At 38.4% G+C, this 25,474-nt stretch overlaps 1 protein-coding gene across 5 annotated transcripts in view; it reads left to right on the top strand.

Moving 5' to 3' along the window:
* The window catches only part of ATRN (attractin), a 161,620-nt gene that overhangs the window by 90,379 nt on the left and 45,767 nt on the right, over positions 1–25,474 (top strand). For all 5 annotated transcript variants that reach the window (XM_036924629.2, XM_036924628.2, XM_057502799.1 and 2 more), the window contains exons 16-23: positions 3,008–3,227; positions 4,352–4,537; positions 5,079–5,312; positions 9,469–9,606; positions 12,445–12,538; positions 14,393–14,445; positions 21,366–21,460; positions 24,092–24,170. In XM_036924629.2, the coding sequence (XP_036780524.2) occupies positions 3,008–3,227; positions 4,352–4,537; positions 5,079–5,312; positions 9,469–9,606; positions 12,445–12,538; positions 14,393–14,445; positions 21,366–21,460; positions 24,092–24,170 (1,099 nt within the window). The remainder of the gene's footprint in view (positions 1–3,007; positions 3,228–4,351; positions 4,538–5,078; positions 5,313–9,468; positions 9,607–12,444; positions 12,539–14,392; positions 14,446–21,365; positions 21,461–24,091; positions 24,171–25,474) is intronic.

Raw genomic sequence — 25,474 nt, 5'->3', positions numbered from 1 at the left:
TGTTCTTAGGTAGTTTTTTGATTACCAATTCAATTTCCTTACTAGTAATTGGTTTATTCAGATTTTCTGTTTCTTCCCCGGTCAGCTTTGGAAGGTTGTATTTTTCTAGAAAATTGTCTATTTCTTCTAGGTTATCCAGTTTGTTAGCATATAATTTTTCATAGTATTCTCTATTTGTATTTCTGTGGTGTCTGTTGTGATTTTTCCTTTTTCATTTCTGATTCTGTTTATGTATGTAGACTTCTTTTTTTCTTGGTAAGTCTGGCTAGTAGTTTATCTATTTTGTTTATTTTCTTGAAGAACCAGCTCCTGCTTTCATTGATTCTTTTTATTGTTTTATTCTTCTCGATTTTATTTATTTATGCTCTAATCTTTATAATGTCCATTCTACTGACTTTGGGCCTCATTTGTTCTTCCTTTTCTAGTTTTGTTAATTGTGAGTTTAGACTGTTCATATGGGATTGTTCTTCTTTCCTGAGGTAGGCCTGTATTGCAATATATGTCCCTCTTAGCACAGCCTTCTCTGCATTCCAGAGATTTTGCAGTGTTGAATTATTGTTGTCATTTGTCTCCATATATTGTTTGATCTATGTTTTTATTTGGTGATTGATCCATTGATTATTTAGGAGCATGTTATTAAGCCTCCATGTGTTTGTGGGCTTTTCGTTTTGTGTCATTTATTTCTAATTTCATACCTTTGTGATCTGAGAAGCTGGTTGGTACAATTTCAATCTTTTTGAATTTACTGAGGCTCTTTTTGTGGCCTAGTATATGATCTATTCTTGAAAATGTTCCATGTGCACTTGAGAAGAATGTGTATCCTGTTGCTTTTGGATGGAATGTTCTGTAGATGTCTGTGAGGTCCATCTGTTCTAATACATTGTTCAGTGCCTCTGTCTATTTATGTTCTGTCTAGTTCATCTGTCCTTTGGAGGGAATGGTGTGTTGAAGTCTCCTAAAATGAATGCATTGCATTCTATTTCCACCTTTAATTCTGTTAGTATTTGTTTCACATATGTAGATGATCCTGTGTTGGGTGCATACATATTTATAATAGTTAAATCCTGTTGTTGGACTGACCCCTTTATCATTATGATCACATTTTGTCTTTTTTATCCAGAGTCCTGAAACTGTGGTCCTATCCACAGTAAAGTAGGTACTCCCAGGACAAAGCTCTTGGCTTTGGTACTGAGCAGTTTGGGGAAATGTTCTCTTTGGGCAGGGAGGGGAATGGGCGACACCTCCTTGGTGCACCCTTTTTCAGTGAAGGACTTGGAAAGTGTCTTCTGGGTACTGGCCTCATGTGGCTTCTGTACACCACCTTGAGGGCCTTTCTTGACTGGTCTGAGGTGCCCTGTATTTTGCTTTTCTCCAATTATTCTTTTCTTCCATTGCAACTTTGGTATGGTGTGTACAGTCCAACATTGATAATACATTATAAATGTGGTTACCTTGGGGGACACTCTGGCCACATTTGATATTTTATGATATTTTGAAAGCTTTTCAATTTCATCGTCTCTTTTGGACACTGCCCATGTTCTTTGTTTCTCTTTTCCACATGCCTAAATAGGGGCCTCTTCTAGTATTCTGTCCTTGGCTGTGGGCCAATCCTACTTATAGTCACTCTCTCAGAAGATTGGTAGCTTACAGCTTTCCCATTATCAGTAACTCCCAGTTCATGTCTCTGGAAAGAATACCTAGTTGGAAAGGTTCATCTGGTTGGCCATGGATATAGCTTCTGGTCCCTCTTCCTTCTTCCTCAGGTTTTCTAGCTCCAGAAAGTGCTGGGTAGTCTAATCTGCTGGGACCACCTTTATACAGCAAGGATTCACAGTTTTGTGGATAAGGCTGGCAGGTGAGAGACAACTATAGTGTAGTGTGCTTCCAGAGCTGTAAGTCTAGACTTACAGCCCAGGCTTGTATGGGAAAAACAAGAAAGAACATGCAGCCTAGCCTTTAGGGCAAAGGTTGTGATAGACAGCCAGAAAGAGGTAACCCTGAAGATTAGAAGAAATGAATGGGAAGGTGAAGAGGGAAGGCCTGTCTGTACCCCCAAGTTCAGGACGCAGAGATTGAGGGCTGAGCTGCAGATAAATTTGCATGGCTGGATGGAAGAGAATTGCTGTAGCTGGACCTCTTGAGGGATCAAGGCCACATGTGGAGAGGCCTTGTCTACAATGCTGATTGCTTTGAATTTTATTAGGAAAGTAAAGGAAAGTTATTTAAGGACTTTTAAAGGTATGAATTTTAATTATTTTTCTTTCCTTAAAAAATAGTAAGTGTTTCAAGGGAAATTTAGAGGATAACATTAAAAACAAGCAAATATCACTCATCACATCTAAAAGCTTCTTTTGGGTATGTTTCTTTTAGGTCTTTTGATTGGCATGCATATTTTTTCCTCTCAAATGGAAATACATTGTACATGTTGTTCTGTAACCGCCAAAATTAGGAATATCTTCATTTCTAGGGTAACCTTTGTACTTTGATTTAAAAACTTTTTTTTTTTAATTGCAACAAGAAGGAAATTTCAGGAGAGCAAGAAACAGAGAGTCTCCCAGGGATTCAGTGTCCGATTATTTCCTAAAAATTCAGTGCCAGCCAATATCCCCTAACTGAAGGGTGTATCTTCAATCATCTAAATTGGCCAGGGCTCCAAAACAAGCTTAGTTAATGATCTGAGGATAGGTATATAATAGCATATAATTTCATAAATATTGGTATGATCATTTCATGTATGAATAGACAAGAAACCAAGTTTGAGGGGTGACCTCTTCATAGCACTTTTCATAGGGTATTATAGAAATTTAGAAACTTGATTATTGCTTTACTGTTAATCTCTGTGAACATTTTGGTATCTTCTCTGGTTCATCCTATATTCTGGCTGGGTTGGGATAGAGAAGTTTTCTTGTATCTGTGTGTGTATATGTAACTTAGTGGTTTTTATCTAGAAGCCTGTTTTGGTCAAGACATTTATTATATTTTATTGCTGTGTCTCTTTTATCTACAGTCCAAGCTCACCTTAACCCCTTGGGTTGGCCTTCGGAAGATCAATGTGTCCTACTGGTGCTGGGAAGATATGTCCCCATTCACAAATAGTTTGCTACAATGGATGCCCTCTGAGCCCAGTGATGCTGGGTTCTGTGGCATCTTGTCAGAACCCAGTACTCGGGGCTTGAAGGCTGCCACCTGCATTAACCCTCTCAATGGTAGCGTCTGTGAAAGGCCTGGTAAGTATGTTGGTGATTATGTGTTATTGGTAGTTCACTGAAAGAGAATTGTAGGAGGCATAATTAAGTTTTGAAATGTGTGAAATATTCATGAAAAACAGATGGAGTATTTATTTCAAGCATATGAAGCAGAGTATAACCCAGAATTTTAAGAGCAGAAGGAAATAGTTTCTGGCTCTGAATAATATGAGCCATAAGCATAAACAAAAATAACTAACACTACTCATAGAACCTAATATTCTAATGGACAATGAGATTGATTAGTTTATTGACCACATAAGGTATAGAGAATTGCTCTGAAAGCAGCGTTCTTGGTGTTGGCAGAGAAATGCTATGGTAAAAAGAACAAAAAACATGCAAAGAAAAGATCAGTAAAGCAAGCAGGTCACTGCAGGGACAGTGGACAGAAAGATCATGTCAGTGGGGAGCAGTGTGAAGGAGCAGACCTGAACTGCACTAGAGCTGAGCGAGAGTAAGGAACTGAAGGAATAAGCCCTCTGAGTAGCTTCTCAGGTCTGACGCTGTCCTGTGGGCCATATTCAGGCTTCACAGAGACAGGCACAGGGCAGCAGCCTCACACAGACAAGCCCAAGGCAAGTGTCTTCCTCTTGCAGTAGAACTCAGCAATAGGGGGAATTTTGGGGGCACTCTCTGGGAGGCTGGACTACACTGCCATCACATTCATTTTTGGAAGGTTTGGTAATTTGTCTGAGGAACACAGAGGTGGAGAAGAGAATCCATAACACTGCAGGAATTACCTTAAAATATGATTTGTAAGCTTCCCAGAGGGGAGCTCTTTTGCCAGTTTGGATCCCAAATGCTTTGGTGTATTTAATGAATGCTGTGGTCCTTCTTCCCCAGAATGTAGTCTGTGGAAAGATTAGCTTGTTCCCTCATGTCTGTCCTTAATGCTCTTTGAAAGAAAAAGAGTTTTCCCCCAAGTGTATAAATAGACTTGCCTAAACAGTACATGTTGACTCTAATGTTTTTTATTTTCTCCTTTATTTAGTGTAACCCACTGACTTGATTTCATGACACACTAGTGGGTGATAATACATGTTGAAAAGCCTTGACCTTAACTAACACGGTGGGAGCTCTAAGTGTCTCTCTGGTTTCCTTCCCAGCGAACCACAGTGCCAAGCAGTGCCGGACGCCATGCGCCTTGCGGGCGGCCTGTGGCGAGTGCACCAGCGGCAGCTCCGAGTGCATGTGGTGCAGCAACATGAAGCAGTGTGTGGACTCCAATGCCTACGTGGCCTCCTTCCCTTTTGGCCAGTGCATGGAGTGGTATACCATGAGCAGCTGTCCTCGTAAGTGAAAAGCAAGCTCTAGGCACTCAGGAGTGTCCTGTGTTTGGGCGACAACTCCTGCTGTGGGCAGTGCCCTCAGCCTCTGAATACTTTAGGGACAGGACCTTGACCTGCTCAAATCTGTCCAGAGACTGCCTGATGAGAACCTTCACACAGAATCAAGCACAAGGACACAAGTAGTTAAGTGTAGCATAGATCACAGGATACAGAGATAACTTGCTCAACTTCAGAAATGCATTGCTCAGTCCATGTAATATCTCCACATCTTTATCTCCCAATTCAGAAATTAAGTGCTTTCCAGTAGATGACTGCTGAGGTCCCTTCTGCCTCCAGCACCTGGGATTGAGAGGAGCAGAGGAGTCCCTGTGTGTTGGGCAAGATATTGGGCTCTTTACATTTATCATGTAATTTGAATAATAACAATAAATAGGAATTTTGACTCATAGAAGTTGAATAGTCTGTTAAAGAAAAAGGTAATTTAAATACAGTGAATTCAGATCTACATGTGATAGTGAATTGCAACTTGTGTTTTTTTGTACAGCTGAAAATTGCTCAGGCTACTGTACCTGTAGTCATTGCTTGGAACAACCAGGTTGTGGCTGGTGTACCGATCCCAGCAATACTGGCAAAGGAAAATGCATAGAGGGCTCCTATAAAGGACCAGTGAAGATGCCTTCCCAGGCCCCTTCAGGAAATTCCTATCCCCAACCCCTTCTCAATTCCAGCATGTGTCTGGAGGACAGCAGGTACAACTGGTCATTCATACAGTGTCCAGGTAAGATGTCTTATTTATCCAAATCAAGTGTTTCACTACCCGTTTACAGAGTAAAACCTTGAAAGCTACATTATTTATATAGATTTCCTTTAAGAAGAAAAGATAACAGATCATTCTAGGAGAAATAGTTTCATATGAAAAATATTTTTAATGGTAATGAAAATACTGAGAATTTCAAGTGAGTTGTTTTGCTGACTTTCATTATAAAGGTAGTAAAATATATTCACTGTAAAAAATTAAATATTACAAATGTAGATAAAATGAAAACTGGAATTCCTCTTATCTCGTTTTCACACAGGTAAAAATTGTTAACAGTTTTATTAGATACTTCTAAACATACCACTGTATATTTTTAAAAATAAAACACACTATGCTATATACTATGAATATGATACACATTGTTCTGCAATTTGCTTTTTTACTTAAAAATACATCATGGCAAGTTCTAGGGGAAAAAGTAAAAATAAAATCTCTTGCCAACCAGAAATTCCCCTCCACAAATGTAGGAAAGAAAGAAAGAAAATAGTTTTATTATTGAATAAGCATTAAACTACACTGATGCACATCACAGGCAGTCCACTACTGAGATTGCACAGATGGAGAGAAATCACACCTTTTTAAATAGCCAGATATACATAATCTATTATATACATGCTTAGGTTTCCATGGATGAACAATTAACTTGTACAGCGCCCATTGGCTACACGTTCTTTCGTCATCCTGAATTTAACCTGCTAACCGGGGCGGCTGCCTGTGTTAATTAATTGCTTTCATCCAAGAAAACAGTAAAACTTCTTGTACCTTTATGGCAAACAGGTGGTTACAGTTCGGCACAAATCCACCCAGCCTAAATTCCTTAGTGCTGAAGGAGTGGGGTGCTATCTTCCTTGACAATTTACATTTCAGAGATGGCTCCCAGGTTCCTAAGAAAAATATTCCTTGATTGTAGGGCTTACAAGAGGCCTATTTAGGATTCAAAAAGATTTCTGTTCATATCTACATATCAAAGAAATAGAGGAAGGATTTTTAAGTACAGATTTTCTTAATGATTTGCTCTAGGAAAAAGGAGAGCAGAAAAATGTCTCTTCTTTTTGGCAAGACAACAATTCAGCCACCCTGCGTGCCTCCCTTTCTTTCCCTTCTTTTGCCTTCTTCCTGTCTTCTTCCCTTCTCCTCTCCTCCCTTCTTTTACCTCCCTGTCTTCCCTTCCCTTCTCCCCCTCCTTCCGTCCTTCTCTCTGTCCCTTCCAGTGGTTGGTTCAAGAAGGAATAGACCATGAGCTGGCCTAAAGCCATGGCCTAGACCTGCTGGGGAGGCTGCTCTGGGAAACCAACCCTGAGAACTTGGCCTTTGATTAGAGAATACTGAGGAATGTGCTGATGGGCCTCCAGAACAGTTGGGAGAGGCTAGGCAGGTGCAGAAACTCCTAGGAGGTTAGTGGGTGAGAGTGCTACCGACAGCAGGCTGTGTGTGAGAACTTCTGTGAGGGAGAGACCACTGCAAACAAAGATAAAAGGCAAGAGACAGGGAGAAAGCATCTACAGTGTCTGTAGCAAAAGATTATCATCCAGAGTATGTTAACCTTCACACTCAATAAACAAAACTAAATGTCAACCGAGTGAAAAGAGTGAGCAAAAAATGTAGAGAAGTTGTTCTCAGAAAAGGAAATAGAAGAGAGAAATGCAAAATAAAATGAGAAACCAGTTTTTTAACTACCAAACTGAATTAAATTTTCTGTTCCCTTTTTTCTCTCTATGACTTTTGAGGGTCTACAATTATATTTCTAATCTACCAGTTTAATTAATATTTAATCTGCTTTTCCATCAATATCAAGAATATATTAGGAGAAATGACAACCCACAGAATGGGAGAAATTCTTAGTATTATTTTATGAATGCAATCTCAAGCCTCTTCGAATATACTAAAATCAGTAATTTTCATTCTCAGGTTTCTTGTACTAACTAAGCTTCTGTTAGGTTTAGTTGCATTACATGTTTATCCAGGTGGTGCTTTTAGGCTAATGATTTTCTTACGCTGGTGACCCTCACAGATGGTTTGTATTTATAACAATGTCTAGGTTTATCAGCATGGAGTATGGGGTGGGGTGTAATGGCCTAAGGGAGAGGCTGGCCAGCCAGCCACAAGGGTCCTCCAGCACTGATCTGCTCTGGCTGTTGTTGAGTGGTCTGCGTTCCTCCCTTGGTGTGAAGGAAGGAGCAACACATGAGGTGCCTGGATGCATTTGGTGCATCCATGATTGTGCCAGATGTCACGTTTCTGGGGTTGTCAGGGCACCCTGCAGGTAGCTGGGGCATTGCTCTGATTTTTCTTTTTGACTCCAGTCTCTCCTCCCCTGCTAGCCCCACAAAACTGTCCTTTCCTTCTGCATCCCTGGGACAGATGCCTCTGCCAACCACTGAGCAGGCACAGAGCAGGTCATAAGGCAGATCTTGCTGTCCACTGCTCTCCTGAGGCCTGCTCTGGCTCCCAGCCTTTGCTGGATTTTTTAGGTGACAGTTGTTAAAGTGCATCTAGTCACTTTGGCAGTCCCCTCCTTCTTCTACATTAGGATACAGGTGTCTCAACTCCCCTTTTTCTGTCAGATTGACCTTACCTGCTTTGTAATTTCTAGAAAGTCCTCAGTACTTTAGAAGTTTCCCTTGGTACTTCTGATAGCCCCTTTTCCTCTTATTCCATGCTCCTATTGATTTATCCTTGTTTTTACATTTCTTCTGTAATTTCAATGGGATTTTGAAGGGGAAGAGAGAGAAGCATGTGTTCAGTCATTTTACCTTGAACCAGAATACAGATTTTTTTTTTCGGTGAATGATTTTAGGCATTAACATTTGTGTGTGTGTGTGTGTTGTGCTTTGCCCTTTTGCCTTGTATGCAATTGTTCATCTTCAGAGGAACATTCAGAGGAACACACACCTTAAGTAATTTTGGGGCAGTCATTAACTGATGTGGTCATTTGTAAGTTTTTCGGTTGGAGTCTTTATAGAACAACTGAAATACACAGGAATGGAGAGAAAATAGGTGGGCAAACAGAACAGATGAAGGGCTATGGAACGTTGCCAAGATAGTGAAAAACCGTATCACATTGATCAATCAAGACAGATCTGCAGAAGTTGCTAAAAGAATAAGTTTTAAATATTTTCACCACAAAAAAGAAATGGCTGTTTTGTGATGTGGTGCAGGTGTTAGCTAATGCTGTGGGTGGTAATATACAAGTGCGTAATAATAAAATTGTGTTTGCAATATAGAAGTGCATCAACTGAACACATTGTACACCTTAAACTTACACAGTGTTATATGTTAATTATATCTCAGTAAAGCTGGGGGTTGGTACAAAATATCTGCAGAATCAGAATCTGCTTACAAGGTATAGGTTGTGTGCTGGTGAATGGCCACACCTGGAGTCTGCAGTGCACAGCCTGCACAGCTGTCCTGGACAGTCCTGAGAGTCCAGGCTTCATAGGCCTTTCTAGTTGTTGAGTCCCATGTGCATCAGGAACCTTACTAACTCCACTCATGGAAATGTTTCTGTGTAGATGGTTATCTTTTCTAAAAATGAAAACCAGAAAGCAATCTAAAAGCAGAATGCAAGAGAATCATTAAATAATTTATGATTTATAGAAATCATTCTACCATTTAAAGTTTTGTTTATGATAGATGAAATAATAAAAAAATAATTATGATCTAAGTGAAAAAGTAAAAATTGAGTATTAGCATGAATACAGCTAAATAAAACTGAAACTGGATACTGGAACTAAAGATTCCACATGTGAACAGTTATCTCTGGGTGGTGAAACTATATATGATTTTCTCCCTTCCTTATTATATTTTCTATCATGAGCATATATTATTTTTATAGTGAGTAACAACAAAAATTATTTTTTAATAGCTGTGGACTTTCACGCTGCTGTGGTATGGTTATGATTATTCTGGACTAGCTCCTTTTTTGATGTTTTGATCCTATTTCTCCTCTTTTTTTGATATTTTGATCCTATTTCTCAAGCTAGTTTTTAGTGAGCCAGTTTTGATGATTTTGTATTTAGAGATAATAAGAAACTTAGATAGTTGCAAATGAATCTTTTGAGACTTACTCCACCCTGTTCTGTCATGGAGCAGGCCCTTAAAATTCTTCTTCTTCCAGCTTGCCAGTGCAACGGCCACAGCAAATGCGTTAATCAGAGTATCTGCGAGAAGTGTGAGAATCTGACGACGGGCAAGCACTGTGAGACCTGCATATCTGGCTTCTACGGTGACCCCACCAATGGGGGAAGATGTCAGCGTAAGCCACATCCATCAGGGTTACTCATTGCAAATCAGGTGGAATAAAGCCACTTGGTTTTGGAGCTGCATTTCTTGTCATGCTTGTCAGGAGGTCAGTTGAGCCTGGAAGAGAGGGAGCAGAGCTGCCAAGTGTCAGAGTAGCTAGTTAAAGGAACAAGCCAAAAACGGACAGAGTTAAGCCTTTAATCACTTACTTCAATAGTGTGAAGCAAGAGGCTTAAACCAGGGAAAACACTGACTCACTTGTTACATTTTCCCTCCTGGAATCCATACTGGTGGGGCATCAGGGCATCAGGTGGGTGAGTGCAGAGGTACAGGGGGTCCTCTCACTGTTGAGAGAGCCCTGAACAAAAGGTTGCAGCAGAAGCCTTTTATGGACTCTGGGGTGGGGAGGGAAGGTGAGAAGGGAGGGCTCAGAAGAGTAACCCCAGAAAAGTACGAGGGAGAGAGAGAGTGTCCTCAAGGCTTCCCCTCCCTCATAAGAAGACTTGTTGAGGAGCCATGAAGAAGACTTCTGCCCAAGGCCTCAAATAAAGAAGTGAAGGTATCTGAGCTAGGAAAGCAAATGTTCGAAAGAGGTAGCCAAGCAGGGGTCCTGAGACCTTGACTGCAGCTCCCCCCAGATACTTCCACCCAGGCTGGTGTGGGAGGGCAGTTTGCCTTATAAGACCTGCCGGGGATTGCCTATGGTTGGGGAGAAAAATCACCAATAGGTCTTTAACCAAGAACTGGACTCCTCAGTACTTATAATATATTTTAAAGATATAAATAATCCCATGTTTCCCCATCCATGTCAAATAGATTTTTGCAAGCAGTAGGATATTTTATTGTTAGAACATAAACTGTGTATTTTTTAAATGACCAGTGCTGCCAATGAACTGCTTTTTGGTTCTTGTTTTCAGTGGAAAGACCCTTCAGGTTCTGAGAGGGAAAATAAAAAAGAAAGGAAAATTTCTACCTATTCCCCAAATCCCATCCCTAAACTCCTTAGCGTGGCCCTTGAGAATTTGATCCTAGAGCAGCCAGGGGAGACCTAGATATCTAGCAGTATGTCTCTTAACCTCTCTGGGGTTCTGTTTCCTCATCTGTAAAATGGGGAGAATAGGGTCATTGAGGAAATGAAAGCAGTTAAAGCAGTACCTGCATGACCTGTAGTCAGTACTCAATAGATGTGAGCAGTTATTACTACTCTTCTCCTTTCATTTCCCGTCATTCCTAAATAAAATCTCCTGTGCAGGTTAAAAGGTATTCAGTCAAAATATTTTTCCCTTATGAATAGACTCCATCCATTAGCTAGTAGTCAAAGTACCTGACATTATTGAGAGTCAGGGCATTGTTGACAGCTGCCCAAGACATGAGCGCTTTTATTATGCCCAAGATCAAGCAACACATCCAGGGTCTCACTGGCAATGTGGCCACACTGGAAACCACATCCAGAATATGTGCCTTTACCTAATGGGCCTGGTTGTGCCTGTGGGTGCCATCATCCCCATATCTGCAGCTGCCTTCTAGAATAATTACATCTTCCTCTCTGGCATTTGTGGGGCCTGCATACAATTGTCCAAAACTTAGAGCTAGCTTTATTTTTTAGAGTTGCAATCCACAATAGAAAGCATGATATTAAAATACTGTGAGTGGTACCAAGTCTTTAATGTTTTCCTCTTAGAACTGTATAGTCCTTAGTTAAGGATAATAGCCTTGGTTTTTTTAATGTTTACTGTGTTTCATTCATGTATTATCTCACTTAATCCTCACAGCAGCCTTAGGAAATAGGCGCTGTTATTTTCCCCATCATTTTGATGAGGAGACTGAGACATAGGAAGATTTAATTGCATGTCCTAAGTTACAGGGAAGCTAGGTGGAAGAGACTGAATTCGAACCCAGGCAGTCTGACTTCAAGCCTTTGCTTTTTCCTGCTCAGCACAGCCAAGAGTTGAACATGCATGTTTCTGACTCTAATGTACATTCTCTCAACCACGGCACTATTCTGTTCCATAGGTTTCTTTGGGTGATATTTTTTCTCCACAGGATTTATTTTACAAGTACACCTGTCTGCAGCCTAATTAATAACTTTATTATTCACAGAAAAACAGGGTGTAAAGTGAAAAGTGTATTAAGCAAAAAGACTCATTGCTTTCAACTGGAGTGTAAAGTTTATCATAGCTCACACTTACGTGTTAGATGGAAAAAGGTAGAGATGTTGATGGTTAGAGGAAGGAGATGGCAAGAGTTGTTTTCTATATGGCTAAGAAAGCAAAGCAAGGGTGGTGAGTCCTGCAGGGCTCCTGAAATACTTAGCTGCTAGTGGAGTCATATCCAGTACTGAGCCCTGGTGTGACTAGAAGTGTGGCCATTGTGCAGAAGGTACCTGAGTTGAGGTGGAACACAGCCAGCCCAGTCCTCTCCTCACGGGCAGTCGTACAGTCAGTTACTGCTGAGAGCATCTCCATGGGGAAAGGGACTGTGTCTGTGTCTCCACCCCCAGCAACTGGCACACTGGAGATGCTTCATAAATATTTATTGAATGAATGACAGAATTATAATAGTGAAAACAGTGTATTGAAAAGACCCAAAATAGCAGTTGCTTCAGATGGCAGCAGAAACCAGCACTCTTGTTTCCCCCTGTCCTTTGACTTTTGGTTCCTTTAATGCAGCCTTTACATTATTTTAGATAAATCATTAGCTGAAAAACATGAATCTTGCCCATTAAATGCTTTTATTTTAATCTGTCTTATCAAATGCTATTCAGGTAAAATTGTTTTAGGAAAAATCTCTGATAGTGTCATCATCGCCTTTTGAGCCAGTAGTGACCTCCATTCCTTTTCCTTCTCCCCAGCATGCAAATGCAATGGGCACGCGTCACTCTGCAACACCAACACGGGCAAGTGCTTCTGCACCACCAAGGGAGTCAAGGGGGACGAGTGCCAGCTGTGAGTACTGCACTCCTGGGATCCCTGCCAAGGTCATTCCTGGGTTTAGTGACTGACAGCCAGGTCAGCTGGGTCTGCACCACTAAGGAAGGCTAAGGGGCTATGAAGCTGCTCAACCCCAAGAACTAGCCCCTTCTCTGTGCCTTGTGAGTGCAGGGAACCCTGAGTTGATTGATTTAGAATTTTGCCCTTTCTACTTCAGACAGATCTAATTTGGTCAGCCTCCATACTGAGGAGATCATCACGTAAGCAGCAATTCTTTATGGCTCTTTAATTCACATTTTAACATTTGAGTGATATTTTCTGTGTTGTTGACTTAAATTAGTCTTTTAACTTTAGCCACTACTCAATTTTTGTCATGTCAGAATGCACAAAACAGAGAAGAGCTGGTGTTCCAGGACAATATTTTATTTGGCACTTTTGTTGTCTGATGATGAAGTTGATCCTTTGACCTTTAACACATCCCTCCTTGTTCTAGCATTTTCCTTGGTGAAGTGTGCCAGACATCTCCTAGGGGAGAGTTTAGGTCCTCATCCATGAGGATGCAAACAGCATTGGGCAGATGTGGAGTTTTAGTCCTGACTATACTGCCACTGAGTAAGGTGTTCTTGAGACAAATCACTTAACTGCATTGAGCCTCAGTTTCCTCATTTGTCAGTAGCAGTACTAACAATAATTGTTTTTAATGTCCTGGTGACTTGAAACAAGAGGGATTGTCACCTGATTAATATGCACCTGTCTGCCTCACCAGAAAACCTCATAAAACACATGCTCCAGGTTTACTCATTGTTCAGGACACTTGCAAGAGAAGTGTTTGGTTAAATATCAAAACATTGAGCCAGTACAAACAGATATGTCATTGGTAAATTTTGTTTCCTTAAGTGTCACCAGTGATTGAGACCTTGATAATATTCAGGAAGGAATTGTTCAGTCTCCATTTTATAGTTTACACCAGTGTATACTTAACTGGGTTCATGATGTCCTAAGGCCAATATGTGGAGAAAAGTCTAGTAAAAGATTAAGTTTAACTTCTGGATCTAGATTCCTTTTAATAGAAAAATGTAATAGAGTACATATAATCACTTCTACCCTTGGGGGTATAAAATAAAGAAATGAGGTATAGGTCCAGTGAAAGACTTTCTCTTGAAGATTTTAGACAAAAGCATGTGCTAAGCATCACCCTGGACAAAAGGACACAATTTCCCTCTATTACTTATCTGGGAAAGGTGCATGGCCTCAACTTTCCCTGCTTTCCTCATAGTTTGTAGCTACTGTGCCTGCCTGATTGGCTTTGTGAAGTGGGAGACTGGGTTTGGCTGATGTCCATACACAATGACCATTGGGGAAATTAATAGTTCTTTCTGACTAGAGCCCATTTTTTCCTCTGGACTGCTGGACCATGTTCAAGGTTTTTTAAAAAAGAGTGATTCTTGATGTTTAGCCTTCTCTCACTTGTACTTAAAGAACAGGATCAGTTTATTGAGGGAGAATAGGAAAGGAATGAGAAATGAGTATTTGAGAAACATTTTAACTTTATTTCTAGAAGAATGTACAGTTCATGTGAAAGTGGAAATGTGATTCCATTATAATAAATAGGATCTCAGTTTATGTTGTGGATTTATCTCATGTGCTATTGCAAATGTTTATCAATTGGTGGTGGCATGAACTGCTGAACCGTCAGTATTAAAAATGAATGCAAACTTTCCCTAGTCCCTTTATCTGAGTAACAGTGAAGAATGTAGTTACACTGACTCTATTTGTTTTTAGTTGATCTAAAAGATCTGCTTGATTTTAAAATGAGTAGATTCTATTTTAATTAGCAATAGAAAATAATCTTCATTTTCTATCCCCTAGGTGTGAGGTAGAAAATCGGTACCAGGGAAACCCTCTCAAAGGAACATGTTATTGTAAGTGATTCTGAAATTTGTATTTGTCTAGAAGCAAAGTAGTTCGCTAAAACTTGATTCCTTTCTTTAACATGGTTTGAGAATGGTAATAAGTGCTATAGGAATATATAGCTCCACCCATGGAAGTAGCCCCTAATTATGTGTTTACATTCTATTATTTCCTACAAAAATGGACACTATTTTAAGCTGCTTTAATTATGGTTATGGTTTATGTTAATATGTCATACAGATATCAGGGAATAATTCAGAGATACACATCTCTGGCTTCCCATGTTTATGTTCTCTTGAAACTTTATTTTCCATTTGTCATTACCTGGTTGGGGTCAACATATTTCATATTTTAGGATATAGGTCAAAAACAGAGCTCTTAAAATACAGTTGAAGTTATTCTGTCTGAAACTGATTTGTGTTAACCACCTCTTTAGGAACTAATATATAAAATAAGATACTTAATGATTAACTTACAGTGAGATATAAATCTGCCAGGTGACCAGGTCCTTATGTATAAACGGATTTTCTTCCTGTAGGAGTATCCACATTATAGGTCATGTTATGCAGCCAGGGGAAAAGGAGTTAATGTTTTGGCATGTCCACTATAAAATTACACCTGCTTTCCTGGGATGAATAGTATCCCCTCAAAATCATGTCCACCTAGAACCTATAAATGTGACCAACATAAGTTTATATAACTTCTGGAAGAAAACAAGAGAAAAACTTCATAACCTTGTGTAGGGGAAAGAGCTCTTAGATATGATTCCAAAGTCACAGTTCATAAAAGAATAAGTTGTTTTTGGGACTTTATCAAAATTTAAGACTTGCATTAAAAAATAAAAGCCACAGACAAGAGGAAATGCCTGCAAATCATGTATTTGATAAAGAGCTTATATCCAGAATATATAAAAAACTCTTACAACTGAATAAGGAGACAATTCCAGTCAAAAACAGGCAAAGATTCAAATAGACATTTCACCAAAAAAGATACACTATTGGCCAATAAGCAGATGAAAAAATACTCAACATCGTTAGACATTTAGGATATGTATATTAAAACTACAGGGAGATACATCCCTAGAATGACTAGAATCACAGGCCAATGCTGTGGCTTAATAGAAGACAGCTGGATTCTTACATCTACTACTCTTCAGTCTGTTGCACTATATCTCATTGGTTAGATTACATGAAAAAAAAACTGGCCTCACCAAACATAGAGTTGGAAAAGGGTATTTTATTTTATTTTATTTTTAAATTTTTTATTAAGGTATTACTGATAGACACTCTTATGAAGGCTTCACATGAAAAAACAATGTGGTTACTACATTTACCCATATTATCAAGTCCCCACCCATACCCCATTGCACTCACTGTCCATCAGTGTAGTAATATGCCACAGATTCACTATTTGCCTTCTCTGTGCTACACTGTTTTCCCTGTGACCCCTCACACCATGTGTACTAAACATAATACCCCTCAATCGCCTTCTCCCTCCTTCCCCACCCACCCTCCCACACCCCTACCCTCTGATAACCATTAGTCCCTTTTTGGAGTCTGTGAGTCTGCTGCTATTTTGTTCCTTCAGTTTTGCTTTGTTGTTATACTCCACGAATGCGGGAAATCATTTGGCACTTGTCTTTCTCTGCCTGGCTTATTTCACTGAGTGTAATATCCTCCAGCTCCATCCATGTTGTTACAAATTATAGGATTTGTTTCTTTTTTATGGCTGAATAGTATTCCATTGTGTATATGTACCATATCTGTATCCATTCATCTTCTATTGGACACTTAGGCTGATTCCATAACTTGGCTATTGTAAATAGTGCTGCGATAAACATAGAGGTGCATATGTCTTTTTGTATCTGAGAAGTTGTATAATTGGGTAAATTCCAAGGATTGGGATTCCTGGGTCAAATGGTATTTCTATTTTTAGTTTTTTGAGGAACCTACATATTGCTTTCCACAATGGTTGAACTAGCCTACATTCCCACCAGCAGTATAGGAGGGTTCCCCTTACTCCACATCCTCGCCAGCATTTGTTGTTAGTCTTTTCGATGCTGGCCATCCTTACTGGTGTGAGGTGATATCTCATTGTGGTTTTAATTTGCATTTCCCTGATGATTAGTGATGTGGAGCTTCTTTCATGTGTCTGTTAGCCATCGGAACTTCTTTTTTTTTTGTAGATAATTACTTTTTATTGAAGGGTAGTTGACACACAGTATTACATTAGTTTCAGGTGTACAACACAGTGATTCAACATTTATATACATGATAATTCTAGGTACCAGCTATCACCATACCAAGCTGTTACAATATTTTGACTATATTCCTTATGCTATACATTACATCCCGGTTACTTATTTACTTTACAATTGGAAGTATGCACTTTTTTTTTTTTTTTTTTTGTGAGGGCATCTCTCATATTTATTGATCAAATGGTTGTTAACAACAATAAAATTCTGTATAGGGGAGTCAATGCTCAATGCACAATCCTTAATCCACCCCAAGCCTAGTTTTCGTCAGTCTCCAATCTTCTGAAGCATAACGAACAAGTTCTTACATGGAGAACAAATTCTTACATAGTGAATAAGTTACATGGTGAACAGTACAAGGGCAGTCATCACAGAAACTTGCAGTTTTGCTCATGCATTATGAACTATAAACAGTCAGTTCAAATATGAATACTCATTTGATTTTTATACTTGATTTATATGTGGATACCACATTTCTCTCTTTATTATTATTATTTTTAATAAAATGCTGAAGTGATAGGTAGATACAAGATAAAGGTAGAAAACATAGTTTAGTGTTGTAAGAGGGCAAATGTAGATGCTCAGGTGTGTGCCTGTAGACTATGTGTTAATCCAAGCTAGACAAGGGCAATAAAACATCCATGTATGCAGAAGATTTCTCTCAGAACAGGAAGGGTGAGGTTCTAAGCCTCACCTCTGTTGATCCCCAATTTCTCACCTGATGGCCCCCCTGCGACTGTGCCTGTCTTAGGTTGTTCCTCCCTTGAGGAATCTTACCCGTTGAACTTCTTCTTTGGAGAACTGTCTCTTCATATCCTCTGCCCATTTGTTAATCCGGTTATTTGCTTTTTGGGTGTTGAGGCGTGTGAGTTCTTTATGTATTTTGGATGTTAACCCCTTGTTGGATATGTTGTTTACAAATATATTCTCCCTACTGTAGGATGCTTTTTTGTTCTGTTAATGGTATCCTTTGCCATACAGAAGCTTTTTAATTTGATGTAGTCCCATGTGTTCATTTTTGCTTTTGTTTCTCTTGCTTGAGGAGATGGGTTCAGGAAGAAGTTGCTCATGCTTATATTCAGGAGATTTTTCCCTATGTTGTCTTTTATGGTTTCCTGACTTACACTCAGGTCTTTGATCCATTTCGAGTTTATTTTTGTGTATGGGGATAGACAATAATCCAGTTTCATTCTCTTGCATGTAGCTGTCCAGTTTTGCCAGCACCAGTTGTTGAAGAGGCTGTCTTTCCCCATTGTATGTCCATGGCTCCTTTAATCATATATTAATTGACCATATATGTTTGGGTTTACATCAGGGCTCCCCAGTCTGTTCTGTTGATCTATTGTTCTGTTCTTGTGCCAGTACCAAATTGTCTTGATTACTGTGGCTTTGTAGTAGAACTTGAAGTTGGTAAGTGAGATCTCCCCCACTTTATTCTTCCTTCTCAGGATTGCTTTGGCTATTTGGCCTCTTTTGTGATTCCATATGAATTTTAGAATGATTTTCTCTAGTTCTTTGAAGAATGCTGTTGGTATTTTGATAGGAATTGCATTGAATCTGTAGATTGCTTTAGGCAGGATGGCCATTTTGACAATATTAATTCTTCCTATCCGTGAGCACGGGATGTGTTTCCATTTATTGGTGTCTTCTTTAATTTCTCTCACGAGTGTCTTGTAGTTTTCAGAGTATAGGTTTTTCACTTCCTTGGTTAGGTTTATTCCTAGGTATTTTATTCTTTTTGATGCAACTGTGAATGGAATTGTTGTCCTGATTTCTCTTTCTGCTAGTTTGTTGTTAGTGTATAGGAATGCCACAGATTTCTGCATATTAATTTTGTATCCTGCAACTTGGCTGAATTCAGATATTAGATCTAGTAGTCTTAGAGTGGATTCTTTAGGGTTTTTTATGTACAATATCATGTCATCTGCAAATGGACAGTTTGACTTCTTCCTTACCAATCTGGTCTAATTACCATTCCTTACCAATAATGTCTAATTGCTGTGGCAACGACCTCCAGAACTATGTTGAATAAAAGTGGAGACAGTGGGCATCCTTGTCTTGTTCCCAGTCTTAAAGGACAGGCTTTCAGCTTCTTGCTGTTAAGTATGATGTTGGCTGTGGTTTGTCATATATGGCCTTTATTATGTTGAGGTACTTGCCCTCTGTACCCATTTTGTTGAGAGTTTTTATTATGAATGGATGTTGAATTTTGTCAAATGGTTTTTCGGCATCTATGGAGATGACCATGTGGTTTTTGTCCTTCTTTTTATTGATATGGTGGATGATGTTGATGGATTTTCTAATATTGTACCACCCTTGCATCCCTGGAATAAATCCTACTTGATTGTCATGGATGATTTTTTAAATATATTTTTGAATTCAGTTTGCTATTATTTTGTTGAGTATTTTTGCACCTATGCTCAGAGGGATATTGGTCTATAGTTTTCTTTTTTGTGGTGTCTTTGCCTGGTTGTGGTATTAGAATGATGCTGCGCTTGTAGAATGAGTTTGCAAGTATTCCCTCCTCTTCTACTTTTTGGAAAACTTTAAGGAGGATGGCTATTAGGTCTTCACTAAATGTTTGATAAAATTCAGCCATGAAGCCATGTGATCTAGGTGTTTTGTTCTTAGGTAGCTTTTTGATTACCAATTCAATTTCATTTCTGGTAATTGGTTTATTTAGATTTCCTCTTTCTTTTTGGGTCAACCTTGGAAGGTTTTGTTCTTCTCAAAAATTGTCCGTTTCTTGTAGGTTATCCAGTTTGTCAGCATATAATTTTTCATAGTATTCTCTAATAATTCTTTGTATTTCTGTGGTGTCCATAGTGATTTTTTCTTTCTCATTTCTGATTCTGTTTATGTGTGTAGACTCTCTTTTTTTCTTAATAAGTCTGACTAGGGGTTTATCTATTTGATTTATTTTCTTGAAGAATCAGCTCTTGCTTTCATTGATTCTTTCTATTGTTTTATTCTTCTAGATTTTATTTATTCTGTTCTAATCTTTATTCTGTCCTTCCTTCTACTGACTTGGGGCCTCATTTGTTCTTCCTTTTCTAGTTTCGTTAATTGTGAGTTTAGACTGTTCATATGGGATTGTTCTTCTTTCCTGAGGTAGGCCTGTATTGCAATATACTTTCCTCTTAGCACAGCCTTCACTACAAGGGTAGAGTATTTTAATAACCTCTTCTGAAACTTGTGGATATTATCCTTAAATAACATACCAAAATGGACAACTAGTCATTTTTTAAAGGTTAGTTACAATGTGGAATCTGAAACCACATCAGTGAATTTTTTGTAACCTCGTGCATTCTAATGTATCTTGAAAAATAAAAGCCAGTATAAGGGTTTTAGCAATGATAGGAAGAAACTGGAACCACCATGCCATGCATGCATTCTTTTTGGGAATGTAAAATGGTATATAGTTACTTTAGAAAGCAATTGACAGTTTCTTAAACAGTTAAAAATAAACTTAACTCTCCATTTCCCTCTTTCCCCAGTCCCTCGCAATCACCATTCTACTTTCTGTCTCTGTGGACTTGACTACTCTGGGTATTTCATGTAAATGGAACCATATAGTATTTGTTTTTTTGTGACTGGATTCTCATTTAGCATAATGTCCTCAAGGTTCATTCATGTTGTAGCATGTGTCAGAATTTCCTTCCTTATTAAGGATGAATTCCATTGCATGTATATGCCACATGTTTATTCATTCATCCATCATTGGGCACTTGGGTTGCTTCCACCTTTTGGCTTTTTTGAGTAATAACTGATCTGTTTGGCTGCTATGAACATGAGTACAAATATCTCTCTTCAAGTTCCTGCTTTTAGTTCTTTTTGAGTGTGCTCAAAAATGGAATTGCTGGATCATTGGTCATTCTGTGTTTAATATTTTAAGAAACTGACGTATTGCTTTCCACAGTGGCCACACCGTTTTGCATTCCTTCTAGCAGTGTTTAAGGGTTCCAGTTTCTCTCCATCCTTACCAATACTTGTTATTTCCTGATGTTTTGGTAGTAGCCACCTCATGCAAGTGAGGAGCATCTCAGCATCTCATTGTGGTTTGATTTGGATTTCCGATGGTTAATGATGTTGAGCTTCTTTTCATGCGCCTATTGACCATTTTTATATCTTCTTTGAAATAGTTATTCAAGTTCTTTGTCCATTTTTAAATTGAGTTGTACAGTAGACTTTCTAGAATTAAGTTACACCATCTTTGGCCAGTAGGCTCTCTTTCAAGCTGTATTCTTTTACTGTATCACATTAGTCTTTCAATGCACCCTTGCTTTCTAGGGTAAGATAACTAAGGCACATATTCCTTGCTCTAGACCTGGAATCAACCACTTTTCCATGGAGTCTTGCTTCCTTTTATACCATTAATTTATAACCTTGTATCTCCAAGCAAAACTTAGCATGTAATAGATGTACAATTAATATTTGTCGGTGAGTTGTGTTGGAGCCTAAAATCTCAACTAGAGTGATGACATAAAGAGGGTTTGGTAGGTTAACCCAAACAGGATGATACTCTCCAAAGACCTGATTCCTTTTGAAAAACTTTCTGGTCTCTGTGTATAAATGAGCCAAAAGTGTGCTTGGATATCTATTAAAAAAAAAACCTATATCTCTAGAGAATATTATGTTTGTTTCAATTTTTTAAATCACATTTCTTTCTTTCCATAGATACTCTTCTTATAGACTATCAGTTCACCTTTAGCCTATCCCAGGAAGATGACCGCTATTACACAGCCATCAATTTTGTGGCTACACCTGATGAAGTAAGATTTTCAAGGTCTTTTTACTTTATTTTGAACTTGCGTGGATCTTTTTCTTGATCATTATGGAGAAGCACTGCCCTAACAGTGGGCTCCAGAGTGGAAAACACGGGATGATGTTTAGCAGTGCAAGAAAGAAATGTTAGAATCTACATTTTAGTTCCTTTCCATCTAAAAGGCAGGTTATTAAATTTATCAGCATCTGATACACAGACTGACATACCTGGTTTGCCCATCCACAGCCCCTTAAAAAAAAAGAGAGGAGACTGTAAGGGGATTTCTCCCCATCAGAGTCAAATGGCAGAGCCCAGATTTACTCTCTCAGAATGGACCAGAGGCTTAAAAAATACCCACAAAGAAACTGCATATTGAAATTCATGCCAGTGACACAAGGAAGGTGGCAGAAGTGACACTTCTGTCCCTGGAATAAGTTGTTGGTTTTGTTAGGAAGACAAACAGTGAAGGTTTAGCTTGGTTCAACAAGAAGTCAGCCAGAAGTAATTGAAATTACTAAGACCTCTATTTGAAATGTGGATTTATATCTACTTCCATTAATGATGAGCCCCAGCCTGTCATAAGGTATTGCCTAGTGGTAGAAGGGAGCCAACACAGCATGACTTAATTAAAAGGAAGCATCTAGACCATGAAGATACACCTGTGCCATTTCTTTGATGAAATGCATTCAATACCCACTCCAATACATGATGAAATTTTACTAAACTTGATGATAAATTGCTTAGGAACCTCCTTGGAAGTCTTATATCTCATCAATATACATAAAGCCATTTACCATTTATAAAATTTCTGTCACCATACATGTACCAAATTCCAGGTGGAAAATAATATGACAATATGCCAAAGTATATTGTTAACAAATGTTACCAGCAAACATTGCTAGATTTTAAAAAGAAAGTAAATCAGTAGTAGAACAAAGCCCACAGTGTGGGATATTTCCTTTACAATTAAATGAAAGTAAGATTTGTTTTTATATCCCAGCAATGATAAAATTAAGAAGAGATGTACTAGAGAAGAAGCATTCTCATGAGTGAACAGCTTTTTAAATAAAAATGACGAATGACTTTAAGCAAAAATGTTTTGTGAAAAAACTGCAAAAACTGCATAGGCATATCATTTGAATGTCTGTGTGATGGGAATTTTAAAAAATTAAAGATCTTAGAATAAAGTTTTAGTGACAGTACCATGCATGAAATTTATTTCCTACCTTATTCATAAGGAAGTGGCTGAAGTGCTCAGTCTTTCAGGATGTAATTGATGTTAATTTTATTTTAAATGAACATAGGAGAATCAGTAATACTTTTTAACAAGGTGGGGAGTGAACATGAAAATCTTTGGACCTTCTGCAGTTCCCTGTTTATCTCATGACAGAATATTTAATAGAGTTGTCCAGTGTATATATTCTGTCTTTTACAAAAGCATGAGGACTTCAAATTTATTAATTCTTTATTGAAAGAAATAATTGTTGCTGGTGTGCTGCCAGCAAAATATTAAACATAAACAAACACTTGAGCTGCCCCTTCAAGAAGAAGGTGAAGTTATATCAATAAATGGGAAGGTAACTGCTTTGTGAGAGAAACTTCTGATTTGAAGACCATATTTTGAAAATGGCTATTTGGAAATGTTAACATTGCTGTGATTTTGTGCTGTAAAAACTATCAAAAAAACACCCCTTAAAAATTTAATTTTCTACTTTATTTATGGTCTTTACAAATGAAGAATTTCAGCAGGATTGGATTTATTTTTAAAGTGTAAAAATGTAACATCTGATTAATTTGCAGAGACAATTATTTGACCCTAAGAAAGAGATTTATTAGCCAAATTTTCATGAAAACTAAAAATTAGTATAATTTACCCTGCATAGCCAAAAGTGTACTTCTTCCAATTGGCTCAGCACATTTCTCAGAGACATCTTTATCAGTCATTCAAACCAAGAATCAAAATAAATTCAGCTAGCTCTTCAAATTGCTGTATCTCTACATGGTAAACAAGGTTTTCAAGGCTAATAAAGCACATTCAGTCATACTTCTCTTGAAATAGTACTTTTAGTGAGAGAAAAATGTTTTTCAAATCATGAGTGAATGCAGTCAATAATTTTTAAATTTTAAATCTTTTTTTTTTTAACCATTTCCATTTTAGAGAATTTTACACTATGTAATCTATAAGTTCAGAATAACCTGGGTTTAATTCATAAGTACATATAAATTGAGGCACTTGATCAAGTGTTTTACTGATAGGAGTGAGCTCTCCAGATGTTTGGAAAAAGCTGTCCAGAGGATCCTTAGGCTGAGTCCCCTAACATAGTTGCAGCATATAAGTGACTGAGCTCTGGCAAGGGTTTTCTTTTTTAAAGATACTTTTCCATGGGGTTGGGCATTTGATGAAGCATAAAATTCCATATATTTTTGTGGGAGAGAAATGAAATTTATTTGAGATATATTGCTTATGTTGGTTAGATATGTGGCTGATTCTTCTATAAAGCATGAATTTCCTTAAGACATTGTAAAATACCTGTTTTGTAATTAAGCAAGTTGAGAGTAATAAAATTTAATTACTGCTATCTTTTAAAATCTGGAAACTGTTACAGCTAATTTTTTAATTATATGCACCTCTCATCAGCAAAACAGGGATTTGGACATGTTCATCAATGCCTCCAAAAACTTCAACCTCAATATCACCTGGGCCGCCAGCTTCTCAGGTAAAGACACACCTAGAAAAGACCATCTGAGTAGAGGTAATAGATTGAGAAGCATGGTGGAGAAGTTGACAAGGGAGCTCTGGAGACAGACAGGAGGTTGAAACCCACCTTTGCCACTTAGTAACTGGGAGACCTTGAGCAAATATGTAAACCCCTCTATAGACCTTAGTGTTTTTCATTAGAAAGGGAAGCTAATACATATCTCCTAGAACTGTTTTGTGGATTAAATTAGGTTATACATGCCAGTGCCCTCTGTGGTGGCAGCCTCAGTACATGCTCTCTACCCCTGCTCTCACTACCACTAGTAGCGTTCCTGCAGCTGCCCCAGCACGGCCATTATCTCATCCCTGTCCATGCTTCAGAAGTGAAAGATGCAAGTGACTCATAGATTAAGCAATAGGAACATTTTAAACAGAATAAGATTTCTGTACAGGTACAGGGAAGTGTACTTTGGGAATTGAATCAAGCTCTAAGAGCACAGCTTTTTGCTATGTTGTTATCTTACTGTGACTCACTAAAGAAGATCTGGGCAGAAAACCTGTTAAGAAATAAAGGGTGGGCCTGATGTAGTGGTTAAGAACATAGCTCGACAGGCCTGGGTTTGAATTCTGCATGTTTCTTACCATGCTGTACTATGCTATTAGGCAGATTACTTAGGCTTTCTGAGCCAGTTTGCTCATGGATAAAATGGGAAACTAAAAACACCTAGCTATGTAGAGTCCTGTCAAGATTAAACAAAATAATAAAAGAAGTCATCAATGTGGTATTTGAAACATAGTAAATTCTCACTAAATGGTAACTGTTTCATCGTCATTATTACTATTATAATGTTTTTTGGTCAAAACAACCAATTAGACTGAAGCAAAATAAAAACAAAATTTTGCCTGTAACTTTATGTTTATCATGCCTTCAAAGATTTCACTGATTTCAGAAAAAGTTCAGAAACTTACAGTGAGAAGAGACTTTTAAGAAAAAGTCTGAATTATCAGAGCATTTTTCTGATGAATGGCAATACCTCTGAGTGTGTGAATGATTTGCAATGACTGTCCAGTGGGATCTGACAATCTTGGCTCCAGTCATGGGATTTAATTTAGGGAGAAAATGTATTTCACGAATCTTCATGGACACTAGAATGTCTGGCTGAGGGAAAATACAAATGCCAAAGGAATAGGATGTATACCAGATGAGGGGGCTTGCGTTCAGTTGTAGTCACCCCTGGAGCGCCTTCCTACCACTGCTGTTGAGACTTGAGGTCATTACTAGTCAGGAAGTGGGGGGAATCTCTCCCTGGTAGGCAGGTCTGG

Source organism: Manis pentadactyla, chromosome 5 (genome assembly GCF_030020395.1).
Source record: "Manis pentadactyla isolate mManPen7 chromosome 5, mManPen7.hap1, whole genome shotgun sequence".
NCBI lineage: Eukaryota > Metazoa > Chordata > Mammalia > Pholidota > Manidae > Manis > Manis pentadactyla.
Note: the sequence above shows the minus strand (reverse complement) of the source record. Positions and strands in the feature narration are given on the sequence as shown.